This window comes from Rhamphochromis longiceps, linkage group LG2 (assembly GCF_057381845.1).
Source record: "Rhamphochromis longiceps isolate RC_006_pf linkage group LG2, R_longiceps_female_GT1.1, whole genome shotgun sequence".
NCBI classification, from domain to species: Eukaryota; Metazoa; Chordata; class Actinopteri; order Cichliformes; family Cichlidae; genus Rhamphochromis; species Rhamphochromis longiceps.
In genome coordinates this window covers 24,493,127-24,510,204 of record NC_140558.1, presented here as the reverse complement: position 1 = coordinate 24,510,204, position 17,078 = coordinate 24,493,127, and the positions used below count along the sequence as shown (strand labels likewise).

The 17,078-nt window shown below is 40.4% G+C and overlaps 1 protein-coding gene across 2 annotated transcripts in view; it reads right to left on the bottom strand.

Moving 5' to 3' along the window:
* The window catches only part of aff2 (AF4/FMR2 family, member 2), a 209,336-nt gene extending 196,145 nt beyond the window's left edge, over window positions 1-13,191 (bottom strand). For both annotated transcript variants that reach the window (XM_085419470.1, XM_085419476.1), the window contains exon 1: window positions 13,012-13,191. In XM_085419470.1, coding sequence (XP_085275596.1) covers window positions 13,012-13,064 — 53 coding nt within the window. In that variant the 5' untranslated portion in view covers window positions 13,065-13,191. The remainder of the gene's footprint in view (window positions 1-13,011) is intronic.
* Window positions 13,192-17,078: the final 3,887 nt, after the last annotated feature.

Below are 17,078 nucleotides of genomic sequence, written 5' to 3'. Positions count from 1 at the left end.
CTTTCTGCCACCATAAAATACTCGCACGGACTTTTGGACAGACACAAAATGGGTATCAGCAGTATCACAAGTGCCAACTACAGCAGAGCAGAGAACTACTAGAGCACTGGGTTCAAGGCAGACTGAGTGTGTGCCTGCAAAGAAAGAGTGTGTCTGTGTGTGTGCGTGTGTGTGTTATCATTCCTCAGCACCATGCTCCTCTTGGCAGATGGCTGTGCCAACCCCGGGACACGACGTGTGCGTGTGTGTATTGTCTTGGTATCTTGGGGGCACAAGGGCAGAAGCTACCTGGTGTTGACTGCCAAGTCTCTCGTTCTCTTGTGCTCTCTCTTTTTATAAACCCTACAAACTCTCTCTCTCACACACACACACACACACACACACACACACACACACACACACACACACACACACACACACACACACACACACACACACACACACACACTTCTACTGAAATGCCGTGCCCAGTCACGACTTTTATTGCATATGTGGTTGAATTTAGTTTTTAAGAAGGTCCAGCCATGGAAAACTGTGTAAAAGATACTGTAGACAGAGGTAGTACAATTTCCCCTTTATGCATTATTAAAGGGACAATTCACCAACAAACCTCATTTGTAGATTTTCCCTTGTCTGCAATGCTTTTTGTCTAACCAATGGAAGTGTGCAGCTAGCTAACAGCTAACTCGACTGAGCGGGAGAATCCGTGATTGTGTCAGAAATCCCTCACTGACTGATAAACCTGTAGATGGATTTATGTGTAGAAGATTATTTTGTGAGCTCAAACAAACAAAAATCCTTGCTGATGCTATTCAGTTAAGGAGCCATATGTGCAGATTGGAAGTTTCACTTTTTTTTTTACATATTCTGACCACATGCAGAAGAATGAAACACATGAAGACAGTTTCAAAGCCACACTTCATATCTCTGCTGTCAAACATTAATGGAGCTTAATTAAGAAAATTATTTGGGTTTGTTTTGGTTTTATGTTATTCTTTTCTTTTTAAAACCTTTATATTAAAATGTGTTATTTGTAAATAAATAACACATTTTAGGCAAAGGTTAAAATATCAATACTACAGTTTAAATATCAGGAGAGCAAATCAATATTTATAGGAAAATTTTATAAATACAGAAATAATAAATAGTAAATAATAATACAGTCACATATTGGGATACAAATTTTTAAGCATAGCATCCACCACTACGAACATTTATTTTTAATATTTCTGTAACAAATACATATACTGAGCATATTTTCTCTTTTTTGAAACTCTAGTGAAACGCCCGAAGGTCTTCTGTTCTTGAGCAGTGAGAGGTAATGTAGGATACTCTGAACAGTCTGTACAGGGTATATTAAATCCATTTGGCAGTGCTAAAAAATGGCAAACTCATTATTTAGTCCACTATGCTGGATGTTTCTTCCTGTTAAAAGGGAGTTTTTCCTTCCCACAGTCACCAAGTACTTTAACATAAAGAGTCATTGGATCGTCGGGGCTTTCTCTGTTTTCTCTGCATTATTGTCGGGTCTTTACATAACAATATAAAGAGCCTTGAGGCAACTGTTGTAATTTGGCGCTATATAAATAAACTGAATTAAATATGGAGTAAGCATGAGTGAGCGATTGTGGACTGAGCTAACGCTTACATCCTGCTTCCTTCTTCATCATCATAGAGACGGAGTACTCTGATGACCATACATAAAACTGCTCACAACATGAATAAATGAATGAATGAATTATTGATACTTTGAGAACCAGACACATCTACAAAATTCCTTTGAAACAAGGAACTCCTGCCAAAACAGTTCAGATGGGAAAAAATGCATAAATGAATTTAATTAGTAGCAGTGACTGTTGTTGTAGCACTGAATGCGTCGCTCTCTACATAAAATGTTAAGCTCAGGTTAAGCGTGTACTCCAAGTTGTAACTAATAAGTCAGTGTTATCACATATTCCTGATAATGTAACGTAATAACAATATTGTCCTGCTATCATGACACATCATTCTCCTGCCTGAATTAGTGTTACGGAGCAAACACTGCTTACTAATTCCAATAATTGCTAATGAGAATTTCCCAACAAATTAGTGAACGTTACTCCAAGCAAATACTTGATCAACTAATTAAACAAATTCTTAATTAGCTTTAACAACAAACTGGGGGATGTAACTTCAAGCAAGCTCTCTAGCTAATCTGACCCATTCCACCAAAAAAAATGAATATTATCTTAAGCAAATAGTGAGCTAATTAAATAAAGTCATTACTAAATAAACACGTACACTTTATAGAACTAGAAAGCGCTATGGCACAGTTTTCAGATATATGCAACACTCAGGTTATTTCCTGATGAGTTATGCTCCCCTGCTTAGATGTGTTTCAGAAATTCCGCCGCAGCTCATGCTTCCTTTATCTCTCCTCTGTGCGTTGTCTGATAAAAAAACTACCACAAAACTCATCTTTAAAAAGACATAAAAAACGACTTGTGGCAATAGAAACGTAGGTAAGTACGAGCATTAAGAGGTGGGAAACACTCTAAGACAATGACTATGCCGATAACAGAAGAGCAGCTACAGCACAACAGATCTGATCCCAGGGGAGAGATTTGTTTCAGTTCTGTACAGTTATGCTCAGCTTTATAGTCTAATTAACAGTTACAGGGCTTTTAGTATTGGCAATTGTGATTTTGGCGCAGCATTAACAGAACGATGTGAAACTACCTGTTTATTTCATAAGCCTCTTCACCTAAGTGTTAACACTGTTTGCTTTTTTAAATAACAATATTGCCGCTCAGAGAGAGATATCTCCGTCTAAGTACTTCGGCTGCACTCATGAGTGACTTTACCGCACCTCATTGAGCCACTCAGTGCCTTTTGGGTGTTACCATCTGAGGCTTGTCGTGGTAATTTGTTGTGTGAACTCTCTTTATTTATGATAACTGACTAAAAAGGTTTGGAGGGGTCTCAATGCAATTTTTCACTCCACAACTGAACACTTATTGGATTTATTCAGAGATTTGATGCAATTGAAAAGAAAGTTTGTGCACCTTACTGAGTATGGCGTCCTTTGGGCTAATTTTCTGTGGCATCGTACAAAATAGAGTCCGCAGCAGTAGAGGGAGGCCAATAGTATGCTTACACTGATAAAGATAAATGTTCTGCTGAGGATTTTTATATCCCATCCAGATGGTTACTCTTAATTTTCTTATAAGGCACTAAAGAAAGTGAACAGATGGTTTAGCTCTTTATATGGAGCGTGTGCAAATCCTACAATGTCTTTACTCCAACCCTCAACTGAGCCTCAGTTTACCTGCTAGTAAAGTTTCAACAGCTGACCTCTGTCTTTGTACGAGTTCTGTAATGTGATAACATAATTGGATTGTGTGTCAAACTGTTAATTCAAAGGCTTCATCAACTTAATTATGTTTCTTAAGAATAATGCAATTAAGTTTTCTCTTTCAGTACTTCAATGAAAAACAGCAGCGTCGTTTTTCAAGGCTGTAAGATCTTTAAAGACTAAAACAGAGTGTAAACTGTGAGTAGTAAGTGATAATAATATCTGAAACATAAGTAAAACACTTGAACTCTTCAGTTAATCTAGCTTTATGTTTTCATTTTGGATCCTAATACATCACATATGTTGTATTATCTGTTTACAGCTCGCAGTGTGGAGCACTAAATCCTAAAGGCTAAGCTAAGACAATATTTCGAGTTAATTTGGAGATTCTGATCATTGCTTCCTTGTTGAAATGTAAACACAGCCACAAAGACACATCTGTATAATTTTACATCAAAGTCTCCAATGGATCAACTCCTCACAATTGACTCTTTGGCAGAAATGTAGTAAGATTTCTGGTGTACATCAAATCAGACAAGTTCTTTCAAATCTGGAAACAATATCTTATAACAGCTCTAATCAAACATATTTGATCAGCAGTGCTTCTTAATGGCCCTGCGCATAGTGAAAAATGTCAATTGTTTCCATGAGACCCACAAAGAAGTATGACTTCTGCAGAACTTTGAAGAACATTTTAAACTCATTCTTGGGTTGTTTTAACTTTTTGGTTCAGCCTCTGGTCAATCACATGCTTCATTTGCAGCGTTTAGTAGGTGGAGACCAAAAAATAGCTAAAAGAAGAGCAGATTGTTCTACATGGTTGCAAGCTTTGGGAACATTTCACATGTATTGTTGAAGATTTTTCTGCAGGTTTTTGAATTCCTAGCAATTCCCCCTGTCAGTCTAAGCAACTATCTCCGATAAGCCTTGATAAAAGGTGCCGCTCACCCCCAATACACACACACACACACACACACACACACACACACACACACACACACACTTGTGTATTTCTATCCTTGTGGGGACATCTCATTGACATAATGCTTTCCCTAGGCGTTTACCCTAAAAAATGAATGCCTAACCCTGATCCTTACCCTAAACCTAACCATAACCTAATTGTAACCCTGACACTAAAACCACATATTGAGTCTCAAAAATGCCTTCAAACTCGTGTGGACCGGGATTTTGGTCCTTACGAGGGCTGTTTGTCCCCACAAGTATAGTAAACTATCAATTTTTGGTCCCCATGAAGATGTTAATACCTGTACACACACACACACACACACGCACACACACACGCACACACGCACGCACACACGCACGCACACACACACACACACACACACACACACACACACACACACACACACACACACACACACACACACACACACTTTAATGACAGAGAAGTTAGTTCTAAAGACACAAACCTTTATTTCTGCTGCTATGCTGGAGAATTACAACAGAATAAAATGTATTTAAGATTAGCTCAGCCTTAAACATCTGCAGGAGTAATATTGATCCATGTAACACAGATAAGGAACATTTTTGCAGACTATGTTTTATAATATTTTAGGGACCATTTGCCAGTAATACAGTTTTATGTGTGTTTTCACAGTGTTCAAGTGTTCTACAGAGTCCTCCAGCACTCGTCATTATCAGGTCATGGTAAATATTTTGATAAATAACTATAGAAGTAATAATATTTGACAAGTCTTCAGTCAGGAGGGAGTGCTTGTTTATCGCCAATATTTTTTAATAATAATAATTCTGAATAATATTAATAATGTTAATATTAAGTACTAGTGACAGTTTCTTACCTTTCTGTTGTTTTCTCTTGTTCACTAACTGTGATGTCTTTGTTGATTTTAAACGTGCTGTAGAAATAAAACTGACATTGACATTATCCCATATAAGATTATTTGATTGGTAGATGGTTAATGAAATTAATGCTGCCTTATTTATGGTTTGAGTAAAATTTATAAAACACTTTTGAAAAAGCAAAGTTTCCTTTTATAACCTTGAGTTGCTTCCTTTTTCTTCATCTCTGCTTTTATTATCAGAGCAGATTTGTTGTGAACCTTTGATTTGATCTTGACTTGCATGAGGGTATTTGGTTTTTTGTGTAGCTTTGAATGAATATAATAAAGATAAAAAAATTGATGCTTTGAGTGTTTTTTTCTTTGTTTGTTTGTTTTTTCAGCACCACGGACAGTGACTGTTTCCTCCCAGATGGAGTCCAGGTGATCTGGCTACTTTTACCAGCTTCTTCACACCTGCTGACAGAGCTGGCGCTTCACAGCCCTGTGGGATAACTGTACCGCCAGTATGGGATAAAATGGATTTTTTTTTTTCCCAGTTAGAAGATTTCTTTCAGTGTTATCTGCTGTCAGGTTGAAGCATTTATTTGTGAATTCTTGGCAGTTTGGGATGAGACACAGCTTCCTTTCACAGCCTCTGAGTTGCTGATGATGTGGGTGTGAAGTATCATCAAGTGGAGCTGGTTTGGCAAGCCTAGGCCGATCACACAGCAAGGATGGAAATTTCAGTGTGTGATGAATGATTTTGCGCTTATTGAGCTTGCACGTGTGAGTGAGCTGACTGAGAGCTTGGGAGGATTGATGGCAGATTGAATACCAGACTGTGAGAATGAACATCGAATGCATTGACTCTGTCACCTCCTTTCCCCAAAGATTCCATCACCGCTTCTTGTAGGTTTTCAAGAGCCGGACCTGAGTATTCAACTTTCTGAATATTTGATGGCTTGGTGGGTATTTAATCATCTACTGTGGGATTCAATTTTTTGGAATCCACAAATCTAGCACCTTTGTGGACAAACAGTTGCCACTACTCCACTACGACACACAAGGACAAGGAATTACTCACAGCCTCCTTGGCCAAGTTATTAAACCCCCAAATTGTCTCTGATTCACTCCTCAGTCTGTCTCTCTGTGCATGTATGTGTGAGAGATAAAGCGTTTTAAGTTCATAGAATAATCTGCCACGTGAATGTGTGTGTGTGATTGTAGGAATGCTACTAATAATCTTTGTAATCCTTCAATAGTCAGTAAGACTAGAAAAGTGCTATAAAATTACCAAACATCATTCATCACTTTGTGATAAAATAGCTGAAATAACAACATAGACTGTACATTAAAGATGGACATGGCCACCATGACATCACCCATTAGTTTGTAAACAACTGGTTTAAAGCCTTGAGTTCAGCATTTGTGCCACTTTTCAAGTTTTAGAAGTTTTGGAATAATAAGCGATGATATTTTGGATGAGACGGTGGAGTGGGGAGGCAATCAGCTCATGTTAATTAGGCTGGTGAACTGAATTGTGCATCCATACAGTTGGTGCATCACATAGGTACAGACAACCTGCTAATTATTTTTAACAAATAAATAGAATAAACATATTATTTCTGTCATCAGTGTTCAATGGATCAGTCTGGATCTCACTGGGCAAGCAAGGAAAGCAGTGCTTGCCCAGTGAGTTTAACCTGCAGTTAAATAATATTAAGGCATTAAAATGTTCAATCCCTCTGTAAAAGTCACCACAGGCCACTCGTCTATACCAATAACCATTTGTCAGTCAGCACAGGTGGTTGATGACAAACAGGCGTAAACCTTCATATAACTTAAAATGGAGACGTAAACACACACTATTATCATAAACAGGGAACAGGGAAGTATCCAACTTCTATCACATTATAAACATGTTTAATTCTGATGTAAAGAGGGGATTTAAGCAGGCGAGCCTATGTGGACTGACTTGCTTTTGTGTTGTGTTGGCTTCATTTTACAGCCCCGCAGTTTGACTATCAGCAAACCTGTTTAATTTAACTTTACATGTATGATGATTTTAAATAAAATTTGTAAAAATATCTTTAATTATTAAATGCAAAAGACAAATTACTTTACAAAGTCACCCCCCTCCCCCGCCCAGCTGAAGACGCAATGATTTGGTCGTTAATACAAAAAAAGAGAAACACGATATTTGGGACAGCCATGGTGTATTTCCCCCCGGATTGTTCTGAAAAGAGAGCTTTGATTACACCTTTGAACAACAATCTTTTCTTTGTCTTCCAGCATTTAAACAACAATAATAAAAAAAGATTAATAATCGGTGTTTCTTCCCGCAGATGTGAACTTTTAGGCTCCAAAACACGCAGCTGGAAACTTATCATTGCATGCTGAGGATATGTGTAATCAATTCTCTAATTAACTACTTAAATGGTTCAACCAATCACCATCAGCATCAATTAACATTCAAAGCGATCTCCCCCAGATTCCACTGCCATGATTAGCCGGCTACATGATGGGCAATTACAGTGAGGAGCACGCGACGCTCAATGCAAGCCATATTACAATCATACAAAAGCCTTCAGATCTCCAAGCGAGAGAACGAAACGAGGCAAGATGGGAGGAGGGAGAAAGAGCAACAAAGAGGAGAAGAGATGAAAGGGTATTTCTTCAGGAGGAGGAGGAGGAGGAGACCTACAGTGTTCGTTCAGATTTAACAAAGGGGGGAGCTTCAAGATTGTTTTCTCTTTCTCAGCTTTTTTTTTTTCTTCTTAAAGGGAAAATCTACTGTCAAACACCAGCCACACATCAATGGTGCGTGACAGACTTTTAACTCCAATCTGAGTGATTTTCGTGGTTTCTATTGAAGGTGCGTGTCGTCTTTTATGCCTGTAAAATCCATTGTAAAATTTCAGGAGGAAGATCTATTTGAAAATAACTCGCTGCATTCTGGTTCCCATCTTCCAGCGTTGCCGTTATCTTTGTTATCAACTTGGACAGCTGAGCCCATTTGAACATTTATTAGCACAGAGTCGCCAGCAACATCAAAAGCGGCTTTTAGAGATGTTGGTACAAGCCGATGGTTAAGAGACGATATCGGACAGGAAAAGCATAAAAAAGTTGGCCTCCATTCTCAACTGAAATATGCTTCAATTGAATTTCAGCTGAATTTATTTAGCTGTTTTTATTGATTTATGGTTGTTTGGGTAACGGTGCTTTTGGATGGTCTTTACTTAACCCTCTGAGGTCTAAGCCGTCATTGGTGATGAGCCCTCTCCAACCCTAACCCTAATTCTAACCCAGGGCTAGATGAATCTTTTTGTATTGACCTGTTCTTCCAAGGCTTGTAAATCAGGGAAAGAATCATTCTCATCGAAAGCTATTCACATTTTTTTCCCCCAAATCTCCAAAATAAAGGATAACGGTTACCACCTGTGATGACTTAGACTTCACCAGGTTTAGGTCTTCTATGGTTTTCCACCTGTCATAAGTTCATAAATTGAAGAGTTAACAAACTAAGAGCACGTGGGTGGGGTATTGTTAAATCTGACAATCTGATTGTCAGATTAAACTTGATTTTGAATCATCTTGTGTCTTCCAAACTGACGACATTGAAATGTCAGGTACATTTCATACGCACTCTTATTTTTAAATAGATACATTTAACACATGAAGGGATTTGGCTTTTTCAAGACACCAGGATGGATTGTGCACTTCTACTGATTGGAAAACTTTGCCTGTTTTGCTTATGGTGAAAAATAATTAGCCTGAATATTTTCTGTTGCAATATGTTGACTATGATGGCTGATGTGATTGAACAAACATATAGGACCATTTTTATCATTACATTTTGCTTTTATTTTAATCATATAGGGGCCTCCCTGTTTGAGAATCACAGTTGGTACTTGTAAAGGGTTGAACGGCTCCATGAGGAGAGTCTCCTTCCTGTTGTGTTGAGCTAGAGCTGAGACTTCTACACTGATGGTGTCTGAGATTCTTATCAGTACAGCTAGTGAACGTAGTGAGGCAGAGACCTGTTGTGCAGTTGATGTCGAGTACTACAGGAAAAAAAACGCAAGTGTACAAGACTCTGTTTTCCTGCTGCTCCCACCAGTTTATTGTAGAATCTCTGAGAATTACTCAACGTTTGCTTCCTTCTGTTGCTTTTTGAATTGGAAATGTGAATATGACGCCTTTCTATTTAGGTTCATTCAGTTTTTATGTTCATTAGAAATTGTTCAAAATAAAGATTTGATTCAAATTCTTCAATATACTGACAATCTGCAGGTTTAAATAAGCCAACTCTACTGACTTCTGTGAGAAGCAGGAAATTAACACGCCCTGCCAAAGTGCCACACTTTAACAACATGACCAGCACTGCGAAGGAAACTGGCAAATCCTGGTGCTTCAACCCTACGTAGGGCTTCTCATAAATAAAATCATTGCTTACACTGTGGACCCCAGTGCTCCATTTTTCTTCTTCTACAAACATAAAAGATTAGGATCGCATCTGACACGTTAATATGATTTGCTATAGGAGAAAGCATTTTTCTTCCAGCTTCTTGTGACTCCCTCAAGGGCACTTGGATGAGTCCAGACCCCTAGGGTGGCACGTGCTGGCTGTAATACACCCACAGACAGCTACATAAACAGACCTGGCGTGATGTTTCCAGATTGTGACTGTTTAATTCTAAATGAGGGAGAAGCTGATCGACACACATAAGCTGCCTTCATTGTTCTGCAGTTTCCTAAAAACATTTTTTCTTGTATTTTCTTCATATTCTTTCTGGCCTAAAAGCCGTTTCAGTGTGAGCCCAATTTCCCATCAGGACCACCTGACAGCTCTGGCGCGATGGAGTGGTGGCAGGGGGAGGGTTACATGTGTAGACACCCCGAGCTTGTTGTTGAGCCCTGAGCAGCTCCACTCCAGCAGCGGGGGGTTAAGTACCTTGCTCCAGGGCCCTTCCACGGTAGCTGCTGAGGGACAGCAGTGTGTGTCACTTTCCCCACTCAGACTCTCCCTGCTGGAATACGCATTCAAAACAGCAGCGTGGTTGCCAAGTTATTGTGCTCCCTCTGTAATACACAGTTAGACTGGAAAGGCTGACTGTTATATAGACCTTACTTCCTACAGTCCTCCTGAATGTTTCCACCAAGTGACAAGAAATATGCAGCATGAAGTGAGACACTTGATAATCTTTTAATAAAAGCTGATATTTTAAAAATGCTGTTGATCCAGAAGAATAAAATCATATATATATTTATATAGATATGACATGCATACATGACAGCATGTATGAAGCATTCTGCCTGCATTGTTTCTGATCGTGCACATGACTCTGCATCAGATTGCTGAATTGGTAAGTGGAGCAATTATTTTAAAAAATTCCAGGCTTGATGATAAATGGCTGATTGAAAGGCAAAATTAATTACTTTGAATTAAAAAAAAATTGTAATATGAATTGCAGTTGAAGCTGTGACCTCAACAGGAAGCTGCCCACCAGTACAACCAGAGCCTGACAAAGTGTTCTGAAAGGTTCAAATTGCCCCTCCATTACTTTCCACACGCCCAGTTTCTGCACAAATGAGTGCGAGAATAAATTCCAAATCACGCTGAGAGACTGAATTATGTTTAACTTCTTGCAGATTCCAGCCTCTCTATCATCTTTTTGAAAACCCCAGCATCTTTTTAGGCCTCCATAGTGTTAAAAGCCTTAAAAAGCACTTCTCCCCATGTGGCTCTTTGTTCTTATGTCCTCTACTGCATAGAAAATGACTTCACAGAGGCATGCAGGAGGAGCAGAATCCACAAGAATGACTTTCATTATAGATGATAGTACCACTGATACTGATTAATAGTATCATACAGATTTTAGAGTTTTATAAAGGGGCAGCGTGGTGGTGCAGTGATCGGCGCCTGTCGCCTCCCATACAATTATACTGCACTGCACACCCATGCCTTTTAATGCATAAATAATACCATAAATACTTTGTGACAGTATCCAATAGAGCAACAGGAGACTTCAGTTCCAGTGTCTTGGACTACAGCTGGTGACAGTAGACCTTGTGCTCTTTGGGAACCCAGCAAGATCTGCTTTATGTGGCCTTCCAAGTCACAGCACATCTCCAGACACCAGGGGGAATCGGACACATTCGAGGACTGTCACGACAACAACCAGACCAGCCCGCCTATGTGGAAACACTGTACTGTAAAGCCTGGAGCAGCAACTGGATTTTCAAAATAAGCAACCGGACCATCCAGAAGTAAGTCATGGATGGATGGTCAAAGTAAAAATAAGCCTCAAAATATAAATGTGTGGGATTCAGTGCAGGAAGGTTCTGGTGGAGGTTGTAAATTGTAATTTCGCTTGTTAACCCTGTGATGGGTGACCTGTCCATGATTTCCACCTTTTCTTGCCCTATGATCAGCAGAGATCTAATTAATAATATCATCTTAAATGTTTTTCTTTATTGGTGAACTATAACATTTTCCCAACATGTCCTGAAATGAATCTACTTTGTGCAGCTATTCAAGTTAGAAAGCATCACCTCAATGCACTTTTCTAGTCTCGACCTAACATTTAAGCCTTTGGAAGCTCCCACACAGACGGTACATGCAAACTCCAAACAGAACGGTCCCAGGAAGGGACGAACCCAGAACCCAGCAGTATTAACCGCTTCACCACTGTGCCACTCGTGTGCTGCACTTTAACAGGATGGCAGGAGGTAGAGCAGGTCATCTATTATTCATGAAGGTTGGCGGTTCGATCCTTGGCTGCTCCGGTCTATGTGCCAAATTCTCCTCAGGCAAGATACTTTCTCTTGATGCATTCATCAGAGTGTGTTTGTGTGAGTGAAAGAAAGCACTTAGATGTAGAACAAAGTGCTTTGAGTGCTACATAAGAAACAGTCCATTTAATGTCTTGCCATAGATATCAGGTCCTGATATATAAACAGCGAGCAGATACCAGCTGACTTATGTGCTGATTTTCACTGAGGATCATTTTCAGTGAGAGTGGATGGATCCAGAAGAATGTTTACTGCTTTTAAAATTAGAGTCAAGTGTTCGTCCTGACTGTCAACTAATGAGTTCAGCTCTGAATCAACAACAACAACAACAACAAAAAGGACCAAGTGTGCCAAACAACACGAGGCTGATACAGACCTCTCAATGCTGTCAACAGTACTGGATTTAAAGATGGGGATGATCTACTTTAAGCGTTTACAGTAACAACCACTTTGCAGTGATGCTCAGTCAACACACGGCCAAACACTGACTGAGCGTCATCACTCCATCGCTATGCCTCCATGGATGTGACGCTGCGCCTTTACACCTGCGCTGCACCAGGTGAGCTGAACTGAAATGTCACCAGGACACGTGATTCTTTAGGGACTGAAATGGAGCAAACACTAAACTGCCCAAACTTGTGGGGACGCAGTTCATTCACGTTTACGCCGATCCCTCCATGCTCAGCGCTCCGCCACACTCCCCGGTCTCACGTTTACGCCGAACGTTTTATTTTTATTTATTATTATTTTTAATTTCACAACGAAACAGTAAAAAGCCGGCGTTGCACTGGCTGCCTATAGTGTGTGCGTGTGTGTGTGTGTGTGTGTGTGTGCATGCCTCCCGGTTCATCTCCAGCAACAAGGGCAGCTTTACGGTGACAAAGAAAGACGGTGTGCGCGATTTCTCCGAGACTCAGTTTGGCTGCATCTCCAGACAAAAATACAAGAATCTTTATTTATACCCCAGAAAGCATGTCCGGCCATCCCTCCACAATAAACACACATATGCATGCATTTTATAAACACACACACACACACACACACATAAGAATCTAAAGCTGCGCGCACAGGACTTACCATGGTTGTTCAAGCTCCCAGTCTCTGAAAAAGTCGAATTCAAAGAGATCCATTGCCGCTTGGGCTGGTGCTGTTGGTGGTTAAAATCCAAAGGTGGTGCTACGCGGTTCTACATAGGCTACTGACACTGAGTGTGTGTGTGTGTGTGTGTGTCAGAGAGAGAGAGCGAGGGAGAGTAGACACAAGCTGCTGCCGCTGCCAGGAAGCTGCTACGTGGTCGAGGCAAGCTGACAGCCAGGCAGAGGTGGAGGGAGGGAGCGCTCTCTCACACACACAGACACACACACTCATGCTGTGGGAGACAAGTCACTGCAAAAATGTTCTTCATAACAAGCAGAGCTATTTATATTGCACATTTGACCAAAATAAATGTGTGAATCAGTCACTTGACAGCAGCTGAAAAATGGTTTAAATGCCGCCCTTAAAAAAAGTGCCGTGTAATTGTGCAAGGTGTTGACATGTGAGGTTTTTAATCTTCATCAGGCAGGAAGCCACACATATGACACCACACCTCTGATCTGATCACAAGGTGCCCCATACCTCTAAACTTGACAGTCACCCCGTGTACACAACACAAAAGATTTCTTTTTGTGTGTTTTCACACTCCTTGAAACAGAAAATTACCTTAGACTTTCTTCTGTTAAGAGCCTTTGTGCACACAGCAATGCATAAATACACTGTGCACCATAAAATGCTACAACCAGGATTTTCAGAGACACAAAGGTTGTTAGCTAAGATCTGAACCTGTTCATGCATTTAACTTTAATTCAATTCCTTTTTGTGTAGATCTCAGCACCCTAATGTCTAATAGGCCGGTATAACTTGAGGTTAATTCAAACTAGGCTTTCACAATGGACCTAGCATGATTTGTGCTTTTATGATGAGTGAAAAATCCTTGTAAGCTGATTCCCAAATCCCCCAAATATACAGAGGGCTTAACCCATGACCTCTTTGTGAAAAAACAACAAATTCTTACCAACTACGACCCTGCCCAAGACCTCTTTTTCAAAGACTCAAGACACACACACACACACACACACACACACACACACACACACACACACACACACACACACACACACACACACACACGTGTGTGTGCAGGCAAATAAACTCACAAAGAAGCAAACACTCTTTATTGGTAAGCATTAGAACAATATATCAGCTGATAATGGCAGATCTGCTTCAGCTCCCAGCAGCACATGTAGCAGAGCAGCATCACAGCTGTGCACACGGTGAAGCTACAACCAGAGATTTCGAAGTATGTAAATAAATATAAAATATATCAGCCGATGCTGTAGAAATCCAGTGTATTTCTACAGCAGCCTACAGCTGACAGACAGCACTGGCGTGGCTGGCTGGCACTGTCTTTGTGATAAATGATTTGTACCAATGAGCTGGAGACACAAATCCCTCAGGAGGGGCATCTGGTGTGTAATCATGCTAAAAACAAACGTGTGAAGCTACATGCTGTGATGACCCGTTTGTGGATAAGGGAGCAGGGAACGAAACTTTTTTGGACGTCTTCACCTGAATGCATATTTGTAGCCAGCAGAGTCTGAATTCTGTGGATTCTTTTATGCTAAGCTCCTGAGTTTGTGATTTCTATAAAAACCTGTTTGCTTTTTGAGCAAACTGGGATTATTTGAAAGAGTCATTTTAAGTGTTTTTTGGATTTTTGTGTGCTGCATGATTAAAGTGTCTGATTTGGAGGCTTTCTTGCTGAAACCTTGTTACTTTGTGACGAACGATAAAGCCACTGAAAACCTGAACTTCAAAAGGCAAAACTTTCACTGGCGGTGCAAACAAGTTTACCGCCGGGTGAATGGAAATTGCCATTTGCTTGATGATGATCAGCACATTGGCTGCTCAGGCAGCTGTGGTTATTCTGTTTCTGTACTTTACCTGAACGGAGGATTGGATGTCATAGAAGAAGGAAATCCTCTGTCCATGAAGTCCAGGTGGTCTTTGAACCCCTCACAAAGCAGCCGTGTGCCTTCTTTTAACCACCACACCTTTGTTTCGGATGAGCCGAGCTAGCAGCTTAGCATCCTCGCGCTCTTTTTCTGCAACACATGCCCGGCGGCACGTTTTACTGTTTACGCCTCGCTATGAATAACGATTGACCAGATGGTTGAAACTTCTCACTCAGCATGTGCCGTAGCTGTAACTGAGGCTCCATTGTGACGTCACTGTCCTCTCCTTTAAAAGAAATAAAGAAATAAAAAAGAAGCTTGAAGAGGGGGAAGTCCAAGTGGATCGGGAATAAGATTTGAAGAGATTCTGCAGGCTGTGCGTTGGCGTGTCACTTTGTGTATGTGTGTGAATATTTCGGTGTGGTCTGGGGCAACATGCCAACACTAGTCTGCATCACACTGGAAAAACAATAGCAGAGAAGAGAAAAGATGGAAACCATGGAGGATGATGGGAAGACGAGATTGCTGTCCTCTAGCAACAGTGCAAATGAAAACAGTTTCATGACCTTGATCAAATCCAGACATTTCAACCTCAAAAAACTCTGCACATCTCCAGACCTTAAAAACATCACATCAAAATTCAAACATTTCTCAAGGATTTAAAGCACCTGAAGGACCACCGGTTTGTGCGTGTGAGAGAAACGCCGCCCAAAACTAGGTCAGACAGAGAGACAGGGAACGACAGGGAACGACAGGGGCGACGGAGAGGAGAAGGATAAAAAAGACAGAGGACAGTTTAAGAAAAAAAAGAAGCAATTGTGGGGTGAGCTAATGAAGAATCAGATGATAAAGAGATGGATGAACGTGAAGGGAAAATGTAATTAAGGCCAAATCTGGCTTTCCTTTCCTGTTCATGCCATGCTACGCAGCCTTCGCAGAGGAGTGTCTCTTTGTTTGTTTAGAGATTTTTAATTGTTTTTGTCATTTGTGATGTTGTTTGAAGCCACAGTCAGTGCCAGTAATTTATATTTAAATGATGGCACGGGAGTTAGTCTTTCACACACACACACACACACACACACACACACACACACACACACACACACACACACACACACACACACACACACACACTGAGCTGGAAAAGAAATACAAACTGATAAAATAGTCAGGAAGAACCAAGTTCTGTGCTTTGAGCTCATTATACTTGCTGTGTATCTTGCAGAAGTGCATGTCATGAATTTTCAATATGAGCCCAGGCTCTTTTTTTTTTTTTTTTAATCCTTTTCCCATGCGCCTCTCTCTCTTGCTCTCTGGTAGCAGGGAGGCAACACAGTGCTACAGCTCCCCCATGTGGCTCAAAGTAAGAATTGCAGAAGGAGGAAGCCGATAAAACACTGTTCATTCTCTCATAGCTCACACACAAGCTTTAAAGGCTTTGGAAAAAAACAAATTTTTAGAGACGATACAAATCAATATCATAATCAAGAGGTAGCTTTTCTCAATCAAGGAACCAGCTGGATCTAGCCTGCTGTGCACAGGTGGACAAATTAGATGAGAAAACAACTGGAGGTTTGAGCAGCTGACGAGTAACCTGCAGGTTGCTGAGATGATTGATTTGCACAAGAAAGTGCACCTTTTAAGGTGTCAGGACATAATAAAACAAGTCGCCTGGCCCATTTAAATGAGGTAAGTACATCTTCAGAACAGCGGAGGAGGAAAACCATCAGCAGTGATCTTAAAGAAACAATTGTCACTGCCCAACAATCTGGGAAAGGTTATAAGGTCGTTTCCAGACAGTCTGAAGTCCATCAATCTTTTGTGAGAAAGATTATTCAGAAGTGGAAAATATTCACAACCACCAATCTTCACAGGAGTGGATGTTCCAGGAAATTCACCCCAATGTCAGGCTGTGCAAAAAACACTTTCTCTCTGAAAAGAAAACAGCAGCAAAACTTACTTGGAAAGCTGCATCGCAACAAACCACAGGACTGCTGGAATTTCCAAAGTGGAAATGTCTGACCATAATGGACAGCACCTGTTCTGTTTTCAATGTGTTCATATGCTAATGACACAAATAAGTGTAAAGTGTATTTCTATTGTTATACATCGGAAAATTGTGAATCTTTTATTTTGACATCTGGATAGACA